Source organism: Capricornis sumatraensis, chromosome 6, assembly GCF_032405125.1.
Source record: "Capricornis sumatraensis isolate serow.1 chromosome 6, serow.2, whole genome shotgun sequence".
Taxonomy (NCBI): domain Eukaryota; kingdom Metazoa; phylum Chordata; class Mammalia; order Artiodactyla; family Bovidae; genus Capricornis; species Capricornis sumatraensis.
In genome coordinates, this window is record NC_091074.1 from 44,727,637 (window position 1) to 44,754,809 (window position 27,173).

The 27,173-nt window shown below is 38.0% G+C and overlaps 1 protein-coding gene across 1 annotated transcript in view; it reads left to right on the top strand.

Moving 5' to 3' along the window:
* PTPRD (protein tyrosine phosphatase receptor type D) overlaps nucleotides 1-27,173 on the top strand; it is a 366,674-nt gene that overhangs the window by 288,177 nt on the left and 51,324 nt on the right. The window contains exons 29-30 of the mRNA XM_068973581.1: nucleotides 955-1,078; nucleotides 15,663-15,838. Coding sequence (XP_068829682.1) covers nucleotides 955-1,078; nucleotides 15,663-15,838 — 300 coding nt within the window. The remainder of the gene's footprint in view (nucleotides 1-954; nucleotides 1,079-15,662; nucleotides 15,839-27,173) is intronic.

A 27,173-nucleotide genomic window follows, 5' to 3' on the forward strand; every position in this document is an offset into this window, starting at 1 on the left:
CTTAAAAAAGTGTCAGTATGCTATGATGAAAGAAAAAATAGTTTCATTTCTATAACACTGCAGGACATTAAAAAGTTTCCCAGTATTTTATAATCAAAGCCTGAATTCAGTCTCAAAATAATGGTTCTGTATAAAAAGAAATTTATATATCATTTTATAGCTATGCAAGATATATTTTATAGAACAACTTTGGTTGAATTAAGGCATCAGGAAAGGCATTAAAAATCAGAAAAAAATAAGTTTAAAATGAATCAAGAGCAAACTTTATAAACATAATAACATATAATGATAAGTTAAAAAGTGATTAGATCCTATCTGTATTAGATTATAAATGAGTATTCTAAGATGATTATTAGATTTAACTGACTTTCCTTCTTACTGTTACTCTTACCTGTTTTAATTGTACAAATTGCCTTGTGATGGTGGTCATAGTATGTTACAGAGACGCAGACAAAATTCTAAGTCACCATCAAGATATAAACCTGCAGGTGAAAGAAGTTTGTGCCCAGTGAATCCAGTGAATGTTCTGTCACCTTAAAGAGTGAGGTTAGGTCCAGAAAGGAAAGAATAGGAAAAAGAATCAGGATAAAATAACGTTCACAGAACACTGGAAGGAATATTGAACCAAGATAGCTTGTAAACTACAGCAACAGAGAAGAAAATTGAAAAGTTTAAAAAAAAAAAAAAAACCCTGCCTTTTCACTATTAACAGAACATCTATATTGATTTTTTCCCCCATTTGAATCAATGTTGGTGACTATCACTGTTTTTTCCAATGACTAATCACTTCATCTTATGCTGGTTATATCAGTGTTCAGCTTCACAGCTAGGATCATCTTGATGAAGTGCAACTTCAAAATTTTCTTTTTAAATCACGTTAGTTACTTGTGATAAATGCCTATAATCTGACGTTATTCAGTATTGATTTTGTGTATGTGTGTTTTTCTTTTAAAGTCGATTGACCCTGGCCAGCAGTTCACATGGGAGCATTCAAACTTGGAAGTAAACAAACCAAAGAATAGATATGCAAATGTAATCGCTTATGATCATTCCCGAGTTCTCCTATCAGCAATAGAAGGTAAGGAAATGCAGATGATGTTTATACCTTTATTTCCATGGCTTTAAATGTGTGCATGAAAATACAGTTTTAACTAGGTGTTCAGTCATATATGAACATAGTTACTTAAGAATTAGGCACTGCTTATTCTCACTTTTTTCATACAAATATACCAGTACTGGAGCACACAGTATTCTTGACACAGGGCATCCTTCAATACCTTCTTGCTTCCACCCTGGATGAAAGGTTGATCATTTGGTTCATGTTCATATAAGAGAAGCAAGTTGAGGTTGCCTGTTTTACTGATGCTTCCTGATAGTTATGAATGAACAGGTGATTATCAGAAGATGCCCACAGACTGTAACTTAAAAATGGTGAGAAGCTTGTTTGCATATAAATCTGGATAATCACTAAGGGCAATCAAAAGTTTAGGAATCGGTGATGTGGTGATTAATAAAAACAAAGCACATTAGAAATGTCTGACTCATCTATTTGTGCACTGCTTGGTAATCAGTTGTACTAAGGATTTTATCCCAGAAGGAAGGATTGCTCCTAGAAGATGAGGATTACTCCTCAAATATACCTAGCTGCTTTAAAGATTCATGAGAGTATTATCCATTTATCTCTTTCCAATAATAAATCCTTCTCACATGGCATATTAAAAAGTACCTAAGAGCTTGTGTTCAACACTCAGCATTTTGTTAGTCTTTTTGGCTGAAGCACTGCATTGGATTGCTTTTCTTAAAAAGTAGTTTACAATGTCACTTAAATCCTTCCCTCTGTCATAACAGCTAACGTGGACCACCAACTACCACATACCACATTCATCCTCACTGGCATCCCAGAGTGCGTTGTGGCTTTTTCATACTTAAAAAGGTCACTGCTTACTCTCTTCCAGATGTTTTATAAAACATTAAATAATACCAGCTTCAGACCCAGTCCTTTTCTAGAACAGTACAACTGAAATATTTTCACCTATAGTTGTTCAAGTATCTTTCCCTGTTTTCTGCTTCCAAAATCTATGATGGCCACCACTTTATCTCATAACCCTGACCAAGTCCTACCTGCCTCCCTAGTATCCAAATTTAATCTGAAAATGAGTCTCTGCTTAAAGACTTTCCAAGTCAGCACCAAAGGCAACAGCACGTTTAATTTGAGTTTTAGAACAAGAACTATTATATCTTTCAGCATTTGAGCAAGTCCATACCTCAGTCCCCTTTTCTCAAAATGGTATTATGTGACATAGATATAGTTTGTAAAATTCTCACAATTGATTTTACTTTGATGTTGGAAAATGTTCTAACAAAACAAAATAATAAATAATAAATCTTTCTGTGGAAGTTAAAGATACTAGTTGTTCAGGGGTTAACCTGTTTTCATACTGAAAAAAAAGATCACTTTTATCAAAGTTTCACCAATGCTAGTTCAAGCAGGATAGCATCACATTGGTAGCTGCCTCTTTTGAGGTCCTGGTTAGAAACTGTGAATGGTATATGTGGATGATTACCATGTAGGGCTTACACTTTACTTCCCATTTTAAAATGTAAAAAACAACAACAGCAATTTCTTTTCTCATGTCTCTTAAGTTATCTTCATGGTAAATAGAAACTAAACCAAGTCACACATAGAGGAGAAAAATCTTTTTTTGTCATCAGTGAAGCAAGGTAAATTATAAAAATAAAATAAATGAATAGAAACAGAGAACCCATTTGGCATGATCTTGGCTGGAGAACTTGTCAAGCTCCGTTTGTTGCCCTGAAGCATTGTTTCAAACCACTCAGAATTAGGTCACTCAATACTACCACTTCCCTATGCTTTTTTTGTCTGCTATGTCATTATTTTCCTTAACCTGTTATTTTCCACCATCATAACAGTAAAGTACGTCAAAGGACAAAGAATATTCCTCCTTGTACCTTTATTATAATAGTTGGAAACTATGTACATTTCATTCCCATGCTATTTTTACAGTATAAGATCCAAAGCACTTGAATCAGACTAAAATGTGCCTTTTTGTAGTTTTGTGTCCACAAATACACCCTAAATCTAGAGCTGACCTAGAAACCAAAAGTTTTTTCAATTTTAAGTGTTACGCAAAAGGTTAGAAGCATTTAATTGAAGTTTATGGGCTATACAGAGAGCTTAATCTAGATTACAAGCATGAACAGAGTTTTATCTTAGACTAAGCCCTAGCCAGCAGATATTTAAGGGGAAAAGCAATCATCCTATGTCTTAAGCACAGAAAAAATGCCAGCATCCACAGAACCACAGAAGCAGTAACTGAGGCTTCTCCTGTAAAGGGATCTTTGATAGCTCACAGCCAGATTTTTAGACTATATTAAAATGCTATGTGACTTCACGTACAATTTATGAAATTTAATGTGCTTGGTTTGGGTTCCACCCATGGTGATAACTTACATGACTGTGGTTGAGTGTTTTATATGGGACCCATTTGTTGTTCTTCTCTCAGTGTTTCTGATCGCCGTCTTTGTATTACTTTGCAGAGTGATCTGATGACATTAAAGAAAAAACTGGGAGTTGTCACAGTGACTTGTATTGTCTTTATCTTGGTTTAATAAAGCAAAACTTTTAACATTCTTCCATTGAGAGATAACAAGGGAAAAACTTAAAAGAATAAGGAATTGTGTATGGGCACTGATGTGCTTACTGAACTCCTTGAAAATACTGACATTTCATGATGTATATTTCCAAATTACAATTATGTGTGCTGGGAAAAATGCAAAATAAATTTAAGAGAGTCCTAATTACAAAATGCTCAAAATTATTGAATTAGATGATAAGCAGTATGAAAACACAATTGAATTTCTGACCAGTGCAGTTCCTCTTGGCATCCCAACATGTTTAGGCAGTACTTAAGAGAAGATAATAATTCCTGAAAGAGAGATATGATAGGACTTACTTCAATGACTTAAAATATTGTCAAAAAAGACTAAATGGAAATTAATATTTATATGTGCATAATGTAATATATAATAATATGCTTAATCTTATAGACTCCAAACTTGTCTAGAAAGTACAATTTTCTTAAAGTAGGAAAAGAGAAAGGGACCAAACCAAAATGTAAAGAGCAAGGAAATCTGGTTTGGGTCACAACTCTTTCACTCTTTATGTCACCTTTACCTCTCTGAGTATCAGTTTTCACAGTGCTAATGTCTTTCACTTTTGAGTTCTCTAAGAGTTAGCTCTTTGTAGTTTTCACATCAACTATCGTATTTACCATACTCATAACAGTCTGATGAAGCAACAGTATAAATATTTTATTGGTATAGATAGGTATCCATGTTTAGAGATGAGAAAACTGAAGCTCAAACAGAGAATGAGCCCTGAGTCTCAGTGCAAAAGATGAACAACTAATACAGCTTACATCTGAATTGAATTCTTCTGATTCCTCTATCAAGGCTTCCATAGGCCCACATCACTCATCCTGCTTTCCTGCTGATACAGGATGTGACTTAACTAAGTAACTTAGCATGGATGCGAACACCCGGCCTTGCCTTTCTGACTAAAATAATCCATTTTATCATCTCGTATTAACACAAAGTTCACATTTTAGTATTTCTTTTCTCTTTTTATGGTCTAACTTTCCTGAGGCTATAACATAAAATAGGGAATCATCAGTGACCTGGATGCATCAGACTCCTACAGCTGCAGAATGTTACATCTGTCCCTAACAGGTGATCTTCTTAGCTCAAATATCTTCTTATGTATCTTAAACTTCTTGTAAGTTCAGGAGTATCAATTAGAGGCAGATTATTTATTGTAATGCCTTGTATGTAACTATCAATCACAGTCCAGAATAAAAAGGTTTTTTTTCTCTAAACTATGACTCTTCACTGCTGCCAGTACTACATTTCTATTAGTAGGATTATAATTAGCATTTCACTTTAAAGCCATGTTGACATGGAATTTTTTTTTAAGTCATTGTCCAGGCCTGTGTCAAGAGCAAAATTTAAAATGCTCCTTTTAAATTAAACAACAAAGACAAGACATTATGATAGACATGACTGTCCTGATATTTACCATCTTATGGGCATCATGTTTTAGATTTTATATATAGTGTATAAAATCATGTATAGATTTTATTGATAGTGTAGAACAACCTCGAAAGCTAGTCATTATCATACAAAATTAAGAGATGAGGAAACTGTTAACCTTTTTCAAGTCAAGTAACTTTCTTATAGGCATTAGCTAGTAACTGGCAGAGCCAAAATTGTCACATATGAGTCAACTGGACTCAAGATGGCTATTCTCTCCAAAAGGCAACTTGGGACTATAGCCACTTTTGAATCATGATAATGGAGCCTATACATGTCAGCCTAACTCAAAAACTGTCCTTTGACTGGGAAAACTGTCTAGGAATTTTGAAATGTATATTTTGAAACACTTATGGTAGAAATCTTGGAGCCAGAGTTCTTCAGTTGTGTTCTTAGACTTAAGCTAAAGTGAATTTTTCCAAAGAATAAGCAACTATAAAAGGCTTTCAGGTGGATTTTTTGTTTGTTTAATATTACTATATTTTTGGAGGTATCTTAAGAAGAAAGAGAAGTAAGACTGAAGACTGGAAACTAAATCCCAGTTTTAGCAGCTATATGACCTTGGGCATGTCATTTACTTCAGTTAACCCTTTGAGGGGAGCTGATTCCTTCTTAAAATGTGATGAACATTTCAAATTCCACTTGCAAACAAAAGGCACCTACACACATCTGTATACTAATTTCATAGAGATCATGGACACACAGTCTCTTTGCAAGTGTATTCTTCAATTTAGGGAGCGCTTAGTGTCTATTGTTCTGGTTCTACCTAAAATGGGAATGTATACGATTGTCCCTGCTCTTCCGAAAAATTATGAAGGTTGATTCTAAATCCAAAGATCATAGATAAATATTAAATCTTGGACATTAAGAAATTATTAGCTCTTTTGAGTGGGGAGGGGAACACATTTAATCCAGAGGGTTTACCCAAATAGAATTATTGGCTTGTATGTGTCTCTCCTACAAAACCAGGTTTAAATGGTTTTATCTGAGTTAGAAATGACAAAGAATAAAGCACTTCACGCCATACTCATTTTTAACACTAGTGTTTGTAATCTGATAAAAGCAGCTTAGTAAAATATGGGTTTGTTTTATTTTTTCCTTGTTTTGGGGGAATATATTTAGTTTCAAACCATTCATTCATCATTATTCACTTCATCTCTGTAATGGGTACCTTCCATAAGGGCCTGTGTGTATTTCTCAAGAACTTGTTTCCTATTAAAGTATCCCAGGCACTTTTTGCTTCTGAAAAACTTGTTTGGATAAGTTACTGTGCCTTGGTTTCCTCATTTGTGCAATAGAATTACTAATAATAATGCCTTCCTCCTAGAATTATTAGGAGAATTAATGAATTAATGCATATAAAGCCTTTTGATGAGTGTTTGGCAAAAAGAAAATGCCTAGTAAATACTGGGAAATATCATTACTGTTGTGAATTTTATTACTACTATCGATAGATCCTTTTATCCACAGATGGAATATCTTTTGTTTATGATCTATGGAAAAATTAATACTATCCAAATGAAAAAGCTGCATATATTTGCAGCACTCTGTGAAGCAAAAGAAAACATTGGTGCTTGATAGATGAAAACCAGATCTATAATAGCATTACAGATTTCAACAAGGGGAAGAATGTGTTCTTTTAAATGGAAATCCAAAATATATTATCTGCTGTTTGATTTGCATGATAAGGACAACTCAAAAAAAAAATTCCAACTGTAAAGAAAATAGATGATGTTACAACAACTTGATTATTTGTGAGATGGGCAGTTTAGCACCTTTAAAATGAGAGAACAGCTCTCAGAATCACTGCTCCTACGATAAATCTAAATTTAAAAAGTAAAAGAGAAGAAACTACTGCTACTCCCCTGTACTGTTGATTGCCGTTTGCCACCACACTTGCGCTCTACATTTAAGCCCTATCTCAGCCTCCTCTGTACAGTGTTAAATGGCAAATGTCTACTGATTCATTCAAACAGCTGTCAGCACATGGTAACATTCTCCAGTTACATATCTTACCCATGCTGGGGTTACCCTTTTTTTTTTTCTACAGGCCATATCTAGTAACCGTATATATTTTCAATAAGTAAAAACAACTAAAAACAAACACAAGAAAATCAATAGCTGCAATCTATCCAAAATTTTCTAATAAATGTTTAATTATACTGAATATAAATGTTCCATATGAAGTACCTACATATACATTTTCCTCAGTCAAGAATTCCTTTAATAGCTGTTATGTGATATTTCCCACATCAACTCAATTAATATGATTCCTTTTCCTCTCTCCTGGTTCATTCTCTCTCTCTCTTCCTCACTCCTCTCCTCCCATACCCCAGACACTAATGACTAATTTGTGGGCACCTGGGTTTGTTTTATTTTGCTCTTGAAATTCTGCTTACACCACTGAAGGAAGTTGGTTAGAAACTATGCCTCATCTTAAAACACACACACTCACACACAAAAACATGTCTAGTCTCACCCCATATTGGTTGAGTTCATTTTTCTCACATTGTTTAGAACATCAGTCACTGAGTTAGCTCCATTTCTTTAACATTTTCAGTCTTTCTGTTTTCAAGTTAATTATTTACAAGCATGACAAAATTTAATCCTTTTATTGCAGAGTGATCCTTTTTTTTTAATAAATAAAGACATCTTTCTTTTTGAGGAACAGTGCACAGTCAAATTTTTATAGCTTAATTTGTCTTAAATTGAAAGCTAGATGGGATTTAACCTCTGGAAACTTGGAACAATTTCACAAGGTGCTTGCAGCCTTCGTAAAGACTAATTAGAGCTATTTAAATGGCGTCTCTCTCCTGTGAGCAGCAGAGCAAGTGTGTGGGGATCTGTTATTCCCAGCACCTACCTCAGCCTGCCCCTGTGGTGCTTCTTACCTAGAAAGGAGAAAAAACATTTTTAAGGCATGGTCGGTTGTGTTGGTTTTTTCCTTTACTTTTGGTCCCAGGGAGCTAATCGAAGAGTAAATCAGAAAGCTCTGAGTTTATTTTTATCTCCATTGTCTTTGTTCAGTTATTGGGATTTTCTTTTCATTTGTATGGTACATCTATGCAGGTTGTTCTAATGAAGCTACACTCCATTACTCTAACGCTGCAGAGAGACCTGTGTCATCTGTGGTGTATGGCTCTGTTTTTAGAATATAGGCACAGGTTGTACATGACTGGAAAGGTAAAAAATGACTATTTTTGTCTGCTCCATTATTTTTTTTAACATAAGAATAGGGAAGAGGCCTTCTAGATTTGCAGTTTCTTTTTGTCACTATAGTATTCAGAAATGAGTAGGTTTATTTCATTTTTGTTGATCACATCGATCATAAGAATAGCCAGTATCCAATGTGTATTTTAGACGTTTCAAATTAACTGACTCATTTGAAACTCTCACAGGGGTGTTGGGTAAGGATGTTATGATAGTGCTGCCCATATATAAGGATGTAGATGAGGAGATGGGCACTTTGAGTGTCGTACAGACAGAACCTCTGCTGATACTCTGCATTTGATTTTAACTACTTCATTGTGAAATAAAACCCTACAATAATTGTAGCTCACTTGGTAAAGAATCCACCTGCAATGCAGGAGACCCCAGTTTGATTCCTGGGTCGGGAAGATCCCCTGCAAAGGGGAAAGGCTAGCCACTCCAGTATTCTGGCCTGGAGCATTTCATGGACTGTATAGTCCTTGGGGTCGCAAAGAGTTGAACACGACTGAGCAACTTTCATATATGTGTATTAATATAAGCTAAGTTGACCAAAACTCTGTGACTTAGCTGAACAGGCATACTGCAGTGGCCCAAACGCTGCTTTATTTCAGGGCAAAGTGTCCCCTAACTAGAAATGAGTCCCTTCCACCACAATGCTGAGAAGTCCCCAATACGTGTCTAATCTTGGAATCCTTCTCTGTAGGCACTCTCATGACCCAGCCTCCTCAGCAGTGCCAAGGTATAGAAAACCAAAGAAAGGAGAACACACTGGGAGAGTGAAGGCTGGGTTCACAGGCTCTCTGAAAGTATCCATTCCTCCATAACTCAACAGTGGTGACGAGCTGCAGTACCCACATAAAGGCACACTTCTAAAAAGAATCGCCCTGCATTTGGTAGAAACACGGAGGGTCATTGGCCAAACTGCAGTCATATCCAGGGAGACTTCTGCAGATATTACCCTGTGCCTTTGCAAGAAGCATTTGTTTTTTCTGGCATATTGCAAAGAGAAGCCTTCGTTTTGCTAGTTCTGATGCAGCTGTGAGTGGCTGCCATGGTGCAAGTTGAAGGAGAAGGAAGGCCTGTATCCCTTGAAATTAAATAAATTTACTAGTAAAGTATTATTTGATTTTGTTTATCTATTTTCTGTTCTATGGTTTTGCCGGTGTCAGCAAACAAAGTAAACATTTTTTTGTTTTTTTTTTTTTTCTGAATTGTGGGTTGTAAAAAATTACAGTCTAGATCTTACCTGGCAATTCATTGTTGTTACACAGTTTTTCTTTTCTATTTGTGTATTGAAGTGGAGCAGGAGACATTACTGATTAAATGAAAGGTAGCTTTTGTGCTCTAGTGGGTCTTGAGTACTTCTGTCTTACAACAGGGAATAAACTGCTTTACCAAAAAAAAAAATTATTTGACACAAACTTCACAAAGGGTTTGTAGAAGTGAAAGGAAATGAAAGTACTAGAGCTTTGATGCCACACTGTGAGCTGGAGCAGAGCCAGCCAATGAGCTAAAGTTCTGGTGCCCGCTCTGGGTGGCTGCAGTAGTTGGTCCTCTAGAGCCGTGAGTGGGGTTCCCCACCTTGCCTCTGTCTCTGCCTCTTCCTCATTCTCACCTCAAGTCAAGAAAAGCTGCTTTTCCTGAATAGACCATGTGCTAGCCTAGTCCTACCACCTCCTCATGCTTTTGAATCTGTTTATTTTTCACCCGACGGGGTTCTAGTCAAAATTTAAAGTATAAATCACACCTATAAATCTCATCACAGCTCATCAGAGGTAGAAGAAATAGGAAACAACTTGAACGATCATCAGAATGCGTTCCTACCTATTCTGACAGCCACTGAAGGCTCTATATAGCTTAAAATCACTTTACAGAGATTTCTGAATCCAAGAAGAACACCACAGAGACACAATCTTATTTTAGAACTTAAAGGGACTTGAGGAAATCAATTTGTCCAGCACACCTTGTTTAGCAGATAAGCAGTCAGAGGTCTGGACAAGTTGAACCACCCTCCAGATGTCAAAGAGCAACTTCCCAGCAGCCCTAACCCAGAGTTTCAGTTTCCTGGTCAATGTCTCTGAAGTCTTAGCATGTTCTTAGTATTGTTTCATGAATCACAACTTTTATGATACAGAAGTACACACTTGGCCTGTATGATTACTTACTTTCACATTAATAAAATGATTTATGTGCTGTTTTGGGTCCTGCTTTTTCACTGAAGAGCATAAGGTCTTATTATTAACATTTTATAATTATAAACACCTCTCAACAAGAGAAATCTTCAAATCAAATTATCTACTGACCTGAAAAATCGAGTGCAAAGCAAGTTGTTTATTTATTTTTATTTATTTATTTTTTATAATGAGACCCACATGACCCAATTATTTCTCATCAAATTAAAAAGGGAAAAAAAGAAAAAGTATTTTAACCCAGTCAGGACAAAACAGCTCAGATAGTATGTTCTTTGACATTTCAACATGCTTTCAAGGTTTTAAAGCCTTTCTCAGTATGAGTTAATTATTCATCAGGAATATTCTTTCAAACCAAATAGCTTCATCTTTCCAAGAATTCCTCTCCATTTGTTAATATTCAAATAATATGGGAGAAAATCATTATAAAGCTCCCATGCTTAAATGAAGAAAAATGGCATTTCCTCTGCATGTTTAACTCAAAAGTTCTCAGAGTTTTTCAGACAGAAAAAACAAGGGAGCCCAAATTTCACACCCAGGCTTATTTTTCCACCAACAGTGTAACTAGCAATTCCCAGTAAATAAAATGAGAGCCTAAACCTGACCCAACCATGTTTAAATCACAATATCTCTTAAAGGCTTGAGTTGTATAGCTCCAAGGTAAGTTTGTCCAAAACACAAAGACCCAGTGGAAAACATGTATGTAGTATTTTTAAGTACCACAAAAAATAAGTCCATTAACTGATGAAACAGACTAGAAGATAGGAATGTGGAATATAGTGGGGTAAAATATGAAGACAAGATCTAGCCTGTTTTCTCACTTATTAGATGATTAGATTAGAATGATAACTGTTATTGGTATTGGAATTGCATACGTGACTATTATTAATTGGAGAATACACATGAAACAATACATAGGAGATCAGGACTTCCGTGGTCATCCAGTGGTTAGGAGTCTGCCTGCCAATGGGGAGGACACAGATTCGAACCCTTGTCCAATATCTTACCTCCCGCGGGGACAACTAAGCCCACATGCCACAACTTCTAAGCCCACACTTCGGAGCCCTCAGGCTGCAGCTACTGAACCCATGCACCATAAACACTGAAGCCTGCATGCCCCAGAGCCTGTGCTCCACAACAAGAGAAGCCATGGCAGTGAGAAGCTGCTGCTGCTGCTAAGTCACTTCAGTCGTGTCCGACTCTGTGTGACCCCATAGACGGCAGCCCACCAGGCTCCCCCGTCCCTGGGATTCTCCAGGCAAGAACACTGGAGTGGGTTGCCATTTCCTTCTCCAATGCATGAAAGTGAAAAGTGAAAGTGAAGTTGCTCAGTCATGTCCAACTTAGCGACCCCATGGACTGTAGCCTACTAGGCTCCTCCATCCATGGGATTGTCCAGGCAAGAGTACTGGAGTAGGGTACCATTGCCTTAGCTGGCACACGTCAAAGAAGAGTAGCCCCCGTCACTGCAACTAGAGAAAGCCTGTGTGCAGCAATGAAGACCCATCGCAGCCATAAATAAATATTTTTAAATGAAAAAAAAAATGCATAGAAAATCATGAAAACTTACTTTTAGAAATGTAGTAAAGCCATGGATGCCTAGGAAAGGACAAGGTCTAGTTCTAAGCTGTTTTTCTTGGACAATGACCTTAGGACCAATTGTGCCTACAGGACCTAGGACCAAGAGAGTGCCTACAGCAGGACCAATCCTAAGATTCTACTTATGAAGAGTTTCAGACATGTTTTTTTCAAGTTCTTGCTATTTTAATAACTCTTCCCTCTCAAAAGAAAAAAAAAAAGGCACCATTACCATAGTTTTGGACAAATCTTCACAAACCCAAGAAATAAAAGCAATCAGCTGATTGACAGTAATTCTATATTGTTTCAGTTCTGCATTTTAAGTTAGACTTCTACTTAACATAGCCCCAGAATTCAGTTAATTCTTACACACTTCTCATGAATTAGTAGTGCACACTGATTTGCACTGCATTAGAGGAAAGTCAATATAGTATTTTTTTTTTCCATTGGAGTTGGCTGAAAAATCATTCTAAATATGTCAGATTGAAAACAGAGGTCTTGTCTACTCAAAACACACTATTCTTTAACCTTAGCTTTCAATCTGAGGTTAATGTTTTTTTTAGAAGTACAAGCCACCATTATTTCTCAGATCTTTTCTCATTCATATTTCTGCACAGCTTATTATGTTGGGTTGTATGAATATAAGACACACTTGGTCTTAGAGCTGCTAGAGAACAACAGTAGTCTCTCACTACTCCACACTGCAAAGAACATGCGCTAGAACTTACTGAAAGTGTCTTTTTGTCAGAATGTGTAAAGCAATTTGCCAGGAGACTTTTATTCTAGGTATTACCTACTTACAGACAAGTGTCAAATTATATAAAGAGGATCCTCACATTATTTTCAAGATATAAATATTACCCTAACAGTTAGCTCTCCTAGGTGTTGAAGTATTGTTTTCAATTCTCTTCTTTGCACAATATCAAGTCCCAAATTCTTAAAGCATTTGGTAATACAATATGGATCCAATAATAGTTTTCAAGCAGAATTTTTGTATTTTTGTCCCGACTCTTATTCAGTATCAACCTATTCCCCATAAAATATAATAACAACATACTGTTCAAACTTGAGCAATACATCAAAAAACAATTCATTATGTAATAGCTGATTAAAGTTTATGCAAGAATGCAGGCTAGGTCTGATTCTGCTTCTTTACATGTGTGTCTCACGTTCACCACCTCTGTCCTCAGATGCGTTGTTCAGACACATTTGTTACCCTTGATAAGGAAGAAATGGCACAGTGCCCAGCTGATGTATTTTCTGAGTCATTAAACCAGATTTCTCCATTTTTGAATTTTCTTGGGAAAAAAGTTTTCTGTGTATTGGTAGCTGAGTGAGGCCCTTAGCCAGAATCTTTTCTATCATTTCTTTAATGTTACCTGCTAAATTACATTATTTAAAGTGAGCTTTCCCTGTGTTATAAAGTAGACTCATTGTTGGCTCAGAACCAAATCCTGCAGACATGGAGACGTGCATGCTTCCCAGTGACTGCAACCTGAGGACTTTATTTAAACTGTCCTTTGAATCTGCAGTAATGTGGTGTCAGGGAGGAATAGGATCTTTATCAACAAAGGGCTGCCAGAACCCCAACAGCTTCTTGAGTAGCTGTGATAGATGAATAATGTTACAACCAACCGTGCATTTCAGTTTTTGTTCAAAAGGCTTTTCACTGGTGCTGCTGGTATTTCATATCCATGTGTTCATCTTGGAACCCAGTAGCCTCCATCTGACTTTCATTACTTTTCTTGAGAGGATCGATTTTACAACTGGAATCAGAAAAGCAGTCAAAGTAATTGCAAGTGGCAATCACTGAAATATAGTAATCTTAGCTTGGGAACATATGTTCCATTATAATGAATATATTTTTTTAAATAAATCCAAGACTCATATTTTCCCAAAGTAAGAAGGGACCATGTACAGGTTCTAGTGCTATCTCCTGTATCATGCTAATATCCCAATAAAGTGTTTGTTCCTTCAGGAATAGGCAACTCATTACATCTGGAGGAAATCTATACCCTTTCTGATAATGACTATATGAAAATGCTTTATTATACTGGAGATGAAACTCATCTCTCTGTAGTTACATCCTTCAGAACTGAAAGATTTGGGTCTCAACAAAGTAATCCTCAACCTCTCTTGACTCATGGGCAACACTTATGTCCAACTCCTATTTTTTTGCCAGGTTTTAATATATATTCCTTTCTCATATGAAATAGCTTTGATTTCCATCATCATTCTGGTCACTCTTCTTCGAAGTTCAGACTTCCCTGTAACCCTTATAAAGGCACTGTGCTGAAGGAAAATTAGACTTTTAATCAGAATATCTGTATTATGTTACAACTTTGCCGCTTATTCAATGTTGGAACTTGGGCAAATTATTTACTCTTTTTGTCACCAGGGATAGCGAAGGTAAATAAAAGATATGTGGTCTAGAGGCAAATAACACAAGCAATATGCAAGTGAACAATTAAATTTATAATTACAATGTTGCCAAGAGAGTTCTGAGGTCCCAGGGTATGAAGAACAGGCCCCTGAGATGGAGGCTCAGTGTTTTCTGATGGGAAGGAGACAGAGAGTGTGTTGTGGGACATGGGATGGCACCAAGCTAGCGGAGTAATGTTTTCTAACAAAGCCAGCATGTAGAAGCAGGACAGGGTCTAGAGACTGGAAAGTGAGTAGATGAGTCGACAAGATGAGTTGGAGAAGTACAGAGCTTTGTAGCCATTGTTGAGAATTTGGGTTTTATTTAAAGTATAAGGAGAAGCCATTGTTGGGTTTGAAGAAGAGACATTCAGTGTCTGAAATATATTTTTATAAACTGCTCTTATTGAAATAGAGAACAGACTGCAAAGGACAAAAGTAGAAATGGGACAACCAATTAGGAGGCAGTTGTCATCATCCAAAGAGCGATTTGTGTGATTCAACAACCCGTTGAAGTTTAAGGGAGAAGCAGTACCCTGCAGAGGTTAAGACACAGATGTAGCAGACTGCCTGCCTATAATTAGACCAGACTCCACCAATTCTGGCACATTTTTGCATCTCTGTGCACCTTAGTTTCCTCCTTTGTGAAAGAAAGATCATGACTGAACTTCTGAGAGTTGTTGTGAGGACTAAATGAGTTCATATATGAATTCCCTCTTAGCTAAATCTGGAAAGAATTTTTTACTGTTAGGACATGTTCCACCCTATACTGCATTTTCAGACTCAGGCATTGTTTTATTTGGTTTTTGTCTGAGAAAGAAGAGAATGAATGTGGAATATGACCAGATAATTGCTTTGCAAGCTGGATTTTGCTGATGCAATGGAGAAGACATGTGAGAGAAAAGGCATTCCATGAACAATCAGTTGTGTTTTCGTTTCTTTGGAGTCTACCTTGTCATGTCACAAAGATTGAACACTTCAGACATTGTATTTCTTTAACGTGATGGTCCCAATAAGAACCATTTTTAATCCTGTTTAAGACCCAAACTTTAATACAGTATGAAACAATAATATAACACTGTCATCAGGCCATGTCCCAGGCTGTTTCCTTTTGTGATATGTTCACATAGTTGCATAACACTCCTTGCTTTACAGGAATCCCAGGAAGTGACTATGTGAATGCCAACTACATAGACGGCTACAGGAAACAAAATGCCTATATCGCAACACAGGGATCTCTACCGGAAACATTCGGGGACTTCTGGAGAATGATATGGGAACAGCGGAGTGCCACAGTTGTTATGATGACAAAACTAGAAGAGCGGTCCAGGGTAAGGATGAATATCTACCTTCTCCCTCTTAAAATCTTCCCTCAGATAGTTCTGGTCAGAATCTAAGGTTTCAAGTTTTGATTCTTTAAAAGCCACTAAATATGACTATCTGGAGAAGGCAATGGCACCCCACTCCAGTACTCCTGCCCGGAAAATCCCATGGATGGAGGAGCCTGGCAGGCTGCAGTCCATGGGGTCGCTAAGAGTCGGACCCGACTGAGCAACTTCACATTCACTTTTCACTTTCATGCGTTGGAGAAGGAAACGGCAACCCACTCCAGTGTTCTTGCCTGGAGAATCCCAGGGACGGGGGAGCCTGGCGGGCTGCCGTCTATGGGGTCGCACAGAGTCGGACATGACTGAAGCGACTCAGCAGCAAATATGACTATCAACAGCTTAGACTAAGTCATGCTTTAACATTCTTTTGTATCTTTCAAAAAGGAAATTATCTCATGATGTGTATGATCACTAAAAGGAAAAAGAAATAGCACTCAAAGAAGTAGGCAACTTGGCTAGATAAATAAATATCGACTTGGATATCTTTTTAAAATTCACATTTAATAGCAATGCACAGACTTTGGGGGAAAACCCCAATAATATGTACTTCCTGACATTTTCAACTTTTTCTTTCTCATCTGCAGTGAAAATCTAAAATTCTGTGAAAGAGGGTCCTTTCAAAAATTATTCAAATTATCATAAATTAAGTCAGGGCATCCAGAAAAATGATGTGGGTTAATACACAGCTGAGAAAACATGTAAATGTAGAGGGCATTTTGCTAGTTTAGCCTTCTCCAAAATGAATAGGTTTTAATAACAGAGTCACTGCTTAGTAAGGTCTAAGAAAGGAATTTTATTCATCATATGGATCCAATATTATGAAGCATGGCATATTGGTTAAATGCTCTTGATTTGCAAAACTAGAACATAATGGGTAAGCAGTATCCACATTCCCAAGTGTACATGCAAATATTGTAGCCATTTGATGAAAATCAGTCTGTAACCTTGAGAATTTAAGGAACAAGTCTGACAAATCACTGAAGACAGCATATACTCTCCCTGAAGTGTGGGGCATTCGGGGCAGAGTTTGAAACTAACAGTGAGAGGGCTCTTTGACTGGGGTCACAGTATTCTCAAAAAGGATATTTAAAAGGAAGTCAAAGCCTGAGTCCTCATTTGTTGTGTGACAGCCAGGTTTTAAACATTCTTCTAAGCTCAATACATGGCAGTTTCTCTTACCCCCAGTGTGTCTATGAGAGAGGACTTGAAAACTGCCCAGGAGATCCCTAAGGAAACAGCTCAGACTTCGGAGAAAATAAAAAGTCCCAGCTGTTACTTTAAAGCTGGGAAATCAATAAACATGGAACACAACTGGTTTAGCAAAGCTAAAAAGCAATCAGATCTTTTCAAATGTGAATTCTACAAAAATATTGTCTGAAATGAATTTAGATTAAAAAAAACTTGTATGACTGTGAAGATATATATGTGTTACACATTACATTCAAATACCATTTGAAAGATGTAAATAGATCTTTTATTGACTCACACTCAGGGTAAACTCTATATAACCCCTATATATAACCAGCCCTTTCCTTAAAGCAACTCCTATCCAAATGATTCTTGGATACAGTTGTTAATAATTTTAACAATGTCTAACATATATTGGGTGCATTGATATTTTACAACAATCCACGAGATAAACACTACTATGATTTCCACTTTATATATGAGTAAACTGAGGCCAGGACATTCCAGAAGGTCACCCAAGCTCTTTCAGTTACCAAGGTCAGAATGAAGAATTGAAAACAGACAGTCTGTCTCCACAACACATGTGCTTACCCACGAGGCCATACTGCCTGTTAGCACATCTGTGAAGCAGAGGCAGCTGAACTATTATGTTACACAGTATGCATGCAAATCCAACCTACCCAGACTGCTCTGCCTAGAGATACTGGCTGGTAACAAGCAGTCATTTGCAAAAGCTGTTTTCAGTAAAACACACATTTTTATCTTGACACTGCAGGCTTTCATTAAGCCATGCACAGAAACTTGTTTTGAAATAACCAAATGAAATTCTGCCCCTTTTCTCCCTAATTGCTTCTAATAATAAAGTTAGTTCTAACTGGCCCCACTGCCAGTGCAACATGTGATGGTAATGAGCAGTTCTTGGTGGAAGGCATTGTGACTTAAATACCCACGGTTTATCTTTCTGTTGCAGGCTACCTTTTTTTCTCCCACCTCAGACAGAGAAACTTATTTGGAAGTTACTAAATGAACTCTGTTTGTTCCCTTCATTAATTACTCTTTGCTCTTGCAAGTTAGCTCTCTCCTTTGTTAAATGACCTGAGGAGGCCGAATAAAGTGCTGCCTTGTGCTTTTTATTCTGTGATGGTTGTCTGTACCCAAACTTATGACACATAAGCCAATATTGAGAGATCTCAATCATCATCAACCCTGGCTATACAAATGATACTCTGATCCCCAAAGCCTTTGTTCCTCAGTCTAGAACACTTGAAAATAAATGAACAAATGCCCTGGAGAGATCTAACAAAGCACTGAACCCCCAAATTATCTCACCTGCTCTTCATCTTCCTCCCTCACATCCTCCCACCTCAATTTCCCCTGTACACTTGCTTTTTCCCCTAAAGTCCCAGGAAGCTAGGGGAAAGCATTCCTGGATTTTCAAAACAAGAACACAGGTTAAATTTTGCTGTACAAACAGTGTTTTAAACAGTGGTTAGTTGTTGCTGAAATATATAGCTCCATACTTGGGGAACTGCTAGGGTTATGTGGGCTGACCTGCAACTCACTAAATTCTCAGTTCCCAGCAGCCAACTTCAAAGCAGTCATATTATCTACTTGGCTTTATTTAGAAACTGCTGTAGTCTCTCTCATAAAGGTCCAGGCAGTTTAAACAAATCACTTCTCCAAGGGCTAAAGCTTAAAATTTCATTATTTTGATGAAGGCTTGCTTGGGTTCCTAAAATAAAATTCATCCCCTTGGCTTATTAAAAACAAGGCATGTGTATGTGTATAAACACTTCTGTGCATTACAAGTAATCAGGAATACCTATTAACTGAAGTGGAAAAGAGAAAAGAATAGGGAGAAAAGATTGCATGATACTGCCCAGAATTGCCTGGGGACCCCACCATCAGAGGAATCTACCTGACAGAGTTCCAAGCAGGGATGCCTTGCAGTCACATGTCTGGGTTTAGAGCCCAACTTTAGTGCACACTAGCTATGTGACATTAAGCGAGCTGCTGGACACCTCAAAGTCTTTCTGGATTACATGGAAACGTTAATGTGGATATCACCTTAGATAAAGAATGTGACAAGGTGTCTCAGTGAGTCTACACTATTATTTTTTGGTTGAAATAGAGAAGTTAGAGGCCTTACCATTATAGCTTTAGTTTCTCCTAAAGCTGGCTTCCAAATAAATCAAGTTTTGTTCCCAAATGAAATGAGTCTGTTTCTCTGTGGTTGTTGGCGAACCCTAACCAAACACAAGAGTCACTCCACGTAGTCAGTTTTGCCCCCTGTTCCCAGCCCAGGGTTGCACAGCCATGCATCCTAGTCAACAGAAGAGTGTAGCTCAGAACATGGGGTCCCTTTGCGTTTGCCTTTGACAGAATCTCCAGAATGGAGACCCTGACACAGGAAGTGTGTTAATCTGCCTGTAAAATGTCTACTATAGAACATCTGGCTGCTACTTTCACTTATCTTGAAGCAATACAATGTGAAAATAGTATTATTATGAACATGAGTTACATGTAGTAATAATTACCACTAAATATAGTTTTGATACAACATTTCCTTTTGGTTCAGCTTTTCATTCTCCTTCCCTTTCTTATTTATTTATGATAATAGGGAATTCTCTTCTCAGAACCAACCTCCTTTGTTTTCTAGCCCTCTTCTGTGCCAAGGCTCACTCCCAACTTCTCTCTGTGGTTGACACAGCAGCAGGGCTTGTAACCCTTGCTGAATTAGAATAGTTCACTCAAGAAAAAATTTACTCTCGCATGTGTTAGACATTTCCCTGATCTTTTGTTAGAGAACTGACCATTATTCGCACTTGGAAGACTGACAAAGGCTTACAAGTGTAACGTAGGGCTTAGGGCTTACGGTGGCCATTTGAAAACTTCAGTTCTTTGATTTTTCAAATGCCATCAGTCTTCCTTAAATGTGGCCTTGCAAGAATCCCAAACTTAAATCTAGAGACTGTTTGCACAGTGTGTACATTCATATACCAAGCCTGAGGAGAAAATGTGTAAGTTGAATATTTTCTATGAGTTTCATTAGGATATATTAAATATATATATATTATGCTAAAAACTAGAGATTTTGAAGTTGAAGTTTGATTGCTGCCTGAAAATGCACAAATAAATTTAAAGACTTGTATACTGTGTGACATGAGATATGGTTAGTGGGTTTTATTCCACAGTTTCCATCTTTTTTTGCCAAATCGTCTCAAGTTCTGCGTAGTTCACTGATTCTGCAGCAACTTATTCCTGTGCCCGAGAATGTGGTCTTTAATTGTTTCCATGTTTCATAACATGCCAGTAAGCACATGAATTGGTCTGGGTAACCACATGGAGGGAAGAAAGAGTTCGGAAAAAATGAAGCACTGGTAGGAGAGTAAAATGTATACAGCTGGGATTTCCACTACAAGGGTGTTATTTGTGGGCAACTGGGATGCATGGCTGGCACGCCTAGGTTGAAGATTGGGGGTCTCCAAGGGAGGATTCGCAAAGACCATTCCGGCCCAGGAAGCTGTATTATTTGATGGGTGATTGTTCACTTTGTTCCCCCTTTATCTCTCTGCTTTGAGGTACAGAAGGGAACGTGTAGGCCTATCGTTGACAAATTCTTGAGCAAACTTGATTAGTGTTAGAAGTGAGGGTAAGGGGCATTTGTCTTTCACGTGTCCTCCCAGCCTGCCTTCAGTCAGTTCCCATAGTTGACACTTACTGTTGCTTCACGTCTTGCAAGCTTTATAGTGGGAGTTGATTCACTTAAAGAGTTAGTATTGTAGTGGGACTCAATGCTATAAATGTCAAGAATGAGAGTAAAATTTTGACACACCCTGACATGGGAAATGATTTGAATTGTCATCATCCAATGTGGGCCACTTCTGTTAGTGGTAAAAGCCTAGAATAAGATGTGAAGAAGTCAGTACTCAGTTTCCAAACTCTCTAAATCCCATTTTCTGTTCCCAAATAGATAACCAGCGAACCTGGTTAATGGCATCCATTGCTCGAGCAGATCAAACATTTTGTGCAACACGACTTATTTTATGATAGGCCAGGAATGGGAAAATCCATAATCCAGTAAATTCGGTTGTTAATGGATGGAGGTTAGATGATGTCAAGGCCAAAGGGGTCAGGCTGGCGTTAACTACACTATGCTAATGGTTTAGGGAGTTAAACCTGACACTTGGCCACTGGAGCACTTCAGACCTAAAGACCACCCACTCTTCCTGTTTCCTCTCCATTCCTGAATGTCATCATAGTAAATTTACCCCCAACAGAGAGTGACAGTGAGATGGAGACATATTTCACTTGCTTCTGTAGCTAAGAGGGAAATGCTGGACAAAAAGCAGCAAGAAAGGAGATTCTGATCAAACACTTTCTTGTTTTTCTATAGAACAAAGCTTGAGATACTTTTCAGATTGTGAGGTCCTTTTGGGTTAAAAGTTGGCAGAATCCCTTTGAAGATTATAAATGGCAGTGTTATTGTTTTCATTGTCGTTATCGGTTTTGGAAGGCCCAGCCTTGGCTGGTGGCAGACTAATTCCTGGCCCCTCTGGTTTGTCAAGGTTCAATAAGTTTAATGGAGAGCAAATGCTTTCCAAATGCCAGGTCTGTGTCCTCTTCCAAACAGAACTGGAAGCACCAGAGGCCTTGAACATTTAATTTCTCAAACTGTAACCTGAAGCACTGCCCATCTAAGGCTACAGAAACTGCTTTTTCCTCAAGCAACTGTTGTGATTGCAGCACAAACGTTGCCTTTGGAGTCTGCATGATGTATGGGATTGTTTTTAAAAAAGCAGTGGATACTTAATGTATATAGGACACTGGCAACAAAAAGAAAGATACTCATGTTGGCAGCCTAAAGGATGTTTGGGTCCTTATCTAGCAAGTTCCACACTCTTGGTTTTCTTTTGTCAACCGTGTCAGATAACAGAGAAAGGATCCCACCAATTTCTTACTGTCTGTTAGCTTCCTGGAATTTCTCCCTTCTTTGTCCATCCCACCTCCTCTATGGAAGAAGTCTTCTAGGATGGAAGACTTCAGATGATGGCTCAGAACATCCCTACTGAAGTGAATTATAGGCAGCACAACCTAAGGAATGAGAAAGAGATGCAGCTTTGCTCCCAATGGCAATGTGCAAAGCCCCTGTGATTCTTCGCAGTCATGCTTACAGTGCTCCGGGCTGGTCTAGGCTATTTCTAAGATTTTGAGAAGTGCGAGTTAATTTCTGTGCCCAGGCAAGGCAGACATTCAGCTGGTATGCACCACTGTAGTTTTACTGGGAGTTACTATATTGAAATGTATCCATATTGGCTGGTATACAAACATCTTTTTAATGAAACTTTAAGTCACATAAGGATATCGCTTGGTGTCAGTGACACTGGAGCACTGTTGGAACGCAGGCAGCCACTGGGCAGATGAAGGCAGGTGCAGAGGTGGCAGTAAATCTGTGTGGAGTACCCAGTCATTGCCAGGAGTGTCTGGGGCTGAGGGGCAAGGCCTGGTATGCAAGTGCCACCCGGCCATGACAGGGACCTTTCATGCATTTTCCCTCAGGTTACAACAGCGTGCTAGAAAGTGGAGATATAATGGGAGAAGGTGTTAGAAAAGTTGAGTGCAGCTCCATCTGTTAATTCCGAGCAGATGCGTTTGTCTTATCCTGTTCAGGTCGCTATAACAGAATGCTATAGACTGGATGGTTTATATACAACAGAAACTTAACTTCTTACAGTTTAAGACTAAGGTGCTGCTTCCTGGTTCATAGAAAACTGTCTGTACAATGCAGGGGTGAGAGAGCTCTCAAGAGTTTCTCTTCTAAAGCACTAATTCCATTCTACCAGGCCTCCGCCCTCATGACCTAAGGGCCTCCTCAAGCCCCCACTTCCTAATACGATCACATAGGGAATCAGATTTCAACATAGTGCCAGGAGAAATATCCACAACCTCAGATATGCAGATAATACCACCCTAAATTGGAAAACTCAGCAGTGGCCACAGGACTGAAAAGCTCAGTTTTCATTCCAGGGCCAAAGAAAGGCAATGCCAAAGAACGTTCAAACTACCGCACAGTTGCACTCATCTCAGACGCTAGTCAAGTAATGCTCAAAATTCTCTAGGCTAGGTTTCAACAGTACATGAACCAAGAACATCCAGATATTCAAGCTGGATTTAGAAAAGGAAGAGGAACCAGAGATCAAATTCCCAAATCCGTTGAATCATCAAAAAAGCAATTCCAGAAAAACATCTACTTCTGTTTCATTTACTACGCTAAAGCCTTTGACTATGGATCACAACAAACTGTGGAATATTCTTAAAGAGATGGGAATACCAGACCACCTTACCTTCTGCGAAACCTGTATGCAAGACAAGAAGCAACAGTTAGAACCAGACATGGAACAACATACTGGTTCCAAATTGGGAAAGGAATACGTCAAGGTTATATATAATCACCTTGCTTATTTAACTTATATGCAGAGTACATCAGGTGAAATCCCAAGCTGGATGAAGCACAAGCTGGAATCAAGATTGCAGGGTCAAATATCATTGACCTCAAATATGCAGATGATGCCACCTATGGCAGAAAGTGAAGAAGAACTAAAGAGCCTCTTGATTAAGATGTAAGAGGAGAGTGAAAAAGTTGGCTTAAAACTCAACATTCAAAAAACAAAATTGTGGCATCCGGTCCATCACTTTATGGTGACTAGAAGGGGAACCAATGCAAACAGTGACAAGCTTTAATATTCTTGGGCTCCAAAATCACTGCAGATGGTAACTGTAACCATGAAATTAAAAGATGATTGCTCTTGTGAAGTGAAGCTATGACAAACCTAGAGAGCATATTTAAAAGCAGAGACATTACTTTACCAACAAAAGTCCATCCAGTCAAAGCTATGGTTTTTCCAGTAATCATGTATGGATGTGAGTCTTGAACCATAAAGAAGGCTGAGCAAAGAAAAATTGATGCTTTTGAATTGTGGTGTTGGAGAAGACTCTTGAGAGTACCTTGTATAGAAAGGAGATCAAACCAGTCAATCCTAAAGGAAATCGACGTTGATTATTCATGGAAGGACTGATAGTGAAGCTCGAATACTTTGGCCACCTGATGCGGAGAACTGACTCATTTGAAAAGACCCTGATGCAAGGTTGAAGGCAGGAGGAGAAGGGGATGACAGAGGATGAGATGGTTGGATGGCATCACAGACTCAATGGACATGAGTTTGAGCAAGCTCTGGGAGTTGGTAAAGGACAGGGAAGCCTGGCATGCTGTAGTCCATAGGGTTGCAAAGAGTCGAACATGATTGAGTGACTGAACAACAGCAACCCCCCTAATGACAGAAAGCGAATATAACTAAAGAGCCTCTTGATGAAGGTAAAAGAGGAGAGTGCAAAGCTGGCTTAAAACTCAACATTCTGCCCTGTATCAACATGGTTCAGCCATAGGTATACATATGTCCCCTTCCTCTTGAGTCTCCTCCCACCCCAATCCCACCCCTCTAGGTTGTCACAGAGCCCTGGTTTGAGTTCCCTGAGTCATAAACCAGCACTATATTGTAATTATCCTTCAATGAAAATAAATACATGTTTAAAAGTAGGGAAAAAAAACCAGCATGAAAAATGTAAAATAAACAAAACAAAACTCAACAGTCAAAAAACTAAGATCATGGTATCCAGTCCCATCACTTCATGCCAAATAGATAGGAGGAAAATGCAAATATTGGCAGATTTTATTTTCTTGGGCTCCAAAATCACTGTGGATGGTAACTGCAGCCATGAAATCAAAAAAAGCCTGCTCCTTGGAATAAAAGCTATGACAAACCTAGACAGCATATTAAAAAGCAGAGATATCACTTTGCCAACAAAGGTCCATATAGTCAAAGCTATGGTTTTTCCAGAAGTCATGTATGGATGTGAAAGTTGGACCATCAAGAAGGCTGAACACCAAAGAACTGTGGTGCTGGAGAAGACTCTTGAGAGGTCCTTGGACTTCAAGGAGATCAAACCTAAAGGAAAGTCAGTCAATCCTAAAGGAAAGCAGTCCTGAATATTCATTGGAAGGACTGATGCTGAAGCTGAAGCTCCAATACTTTGGCCACCTGATACAAAGAGCCAACTCATTGGAAAAGATGCTGATGCTGGGAAAGATTTAGGGCAGGAGGAGAAGGGGGCAACAGAGGATGAGATAGTTGGATGGCATCAAGCTCAAGGGACATGAGTTTCAGCAGACTCTGGGAGATAGTGAAGGTCAGGGAAGCCTGAAATGCTGCAATCTATGGGATCACAAAGAGTCAAACACAACTTAGTGATGAATAACAACAACATGAATGGGGGCAAGGGGCACAGATATTCATTCTATAGCACACATCAAAAAAAAAAAAGAAAATGACTATCAAGTTTTTAAATTAATAAATGGTTTAGTAAGAGTTTGAATGGTTCAGTGAACTGATAAGCAGCAAAATTTGGTTTATTTAGAGAATAATATTTTTGACATTATAGTTTTATTTATGAAAAGCTATGACTGTACTGATAGTCAAATGCTTTAATATCACTCTCATTTCAAGGACTCCATTGCCTTTGATCCTTCACTAAATAGTGGTCAGCAAAGAGAAAATGAAAGAAATTCATAAACCAGGTAGTTTTGCCATCTGAAAATAGATATGACTAAATATTAGTTGAATGGAGGGAATGACACTTTTATTCAAAGAGAAGAGAATCATTGAGAATTATCTCCTGATTTTGGAAAATCAAGTATTAAATCTGGTCTTTTTAAAAACGCCAAAAAGAGATATAATAGCCTAGAGAATCAGTTTGGTGTGTAATTTTTCTGTCCACTAAAATATATCCTAATATTTACCTGAAACTTTCTTTCATTGTATTCTTATTAAATGTATATTTAGTCCTGGTAACATTTCCTTTTTCCCAAGAACAGCCTTGATTTGCATTATTCTAATATTAACATACTGTCCCCTCTTTACAGTAGAATCCTTTGCTCAAACATACTAAATACTGATTTCCAAATATCATTTATTGTCTCTTCTAAGTCTTTCTTTGACTAAATAACCCTAGGCAGGCTTTCTCAAGTACTATGTGGCAAATGTGTTTGGGTTCAATATTGCTGGGACTCTTTGGAGTATTGCTTTGTTACATTTGGAATTCTGGTGCCTTCCGCCATGCTGCCAGGCTCAATAAAGCTTTGTTAAATTGAAATGAGGTTTTGTTTTCATAAAGTTTCAGGCTGTTTAAAAATAAGCCAACCTAGACCACAGTATAGTTGATTATAAAGTTGGCTTGCGTGTGTTGAGTGCCCTTAGTGTGCCAAACCACGTCCAAGATAAGCCATGTGGAAGTGAAAACGGAACAAGGAGAGCATTTCCCTAAAGCACAGTCAGTAGACCTGCTGGATCAAATCCTACGAGATATTTCCAACAATGAGTTGCTCTTTTGAATACATTTAAATATGTTCCATCATGCCACCAACTTACTTTTAATAATTTGCCATGAAAGGGAGAAAATGAATGAATTCCACAGCCTACATGTAGCAATGGTCAACCCAGTCTTTCCATAATTTTGGAAAAAATGAAAGCTTACCACATAAAGGGATTCTCTTTGTGATAATAAAAAGAAATATCTCCCCTATATTCAGCCAGGAATCTAAACTGTCTCATTCAATTTGGGCCTCAAGTAGAGTTACAGGGTGATGTTTCTAAACCACAGCCTGGTTGTACTTTATTCCTTTTCTACTCTGATTCTAGTACATTCTCTCTTCACAGCCAGTTGGGGCTCAGGTCCATTAAAGGACTGTTTAGAATGTCACAACTACCTATTTGATGAACCAGGAGATAGAAGCACCCCTATATATTTAGTCTGTATGGCAGATGGACTGGGGACAGGACTGCTTTTCACTTTGGTGTTTCCATTGCCACTGGCACCTCACTTCCCATCTAGAAAATCCTAAATACATATCTGCTAGGATTAACAATATATTCAACTTTTCACATTCAGAATGATTTCAGTGGTTTATAACAACAAACACAAAAAGCTGAGAACATGGTTAACTAATAATAAATATTCCCACCGGATACCTATTTGT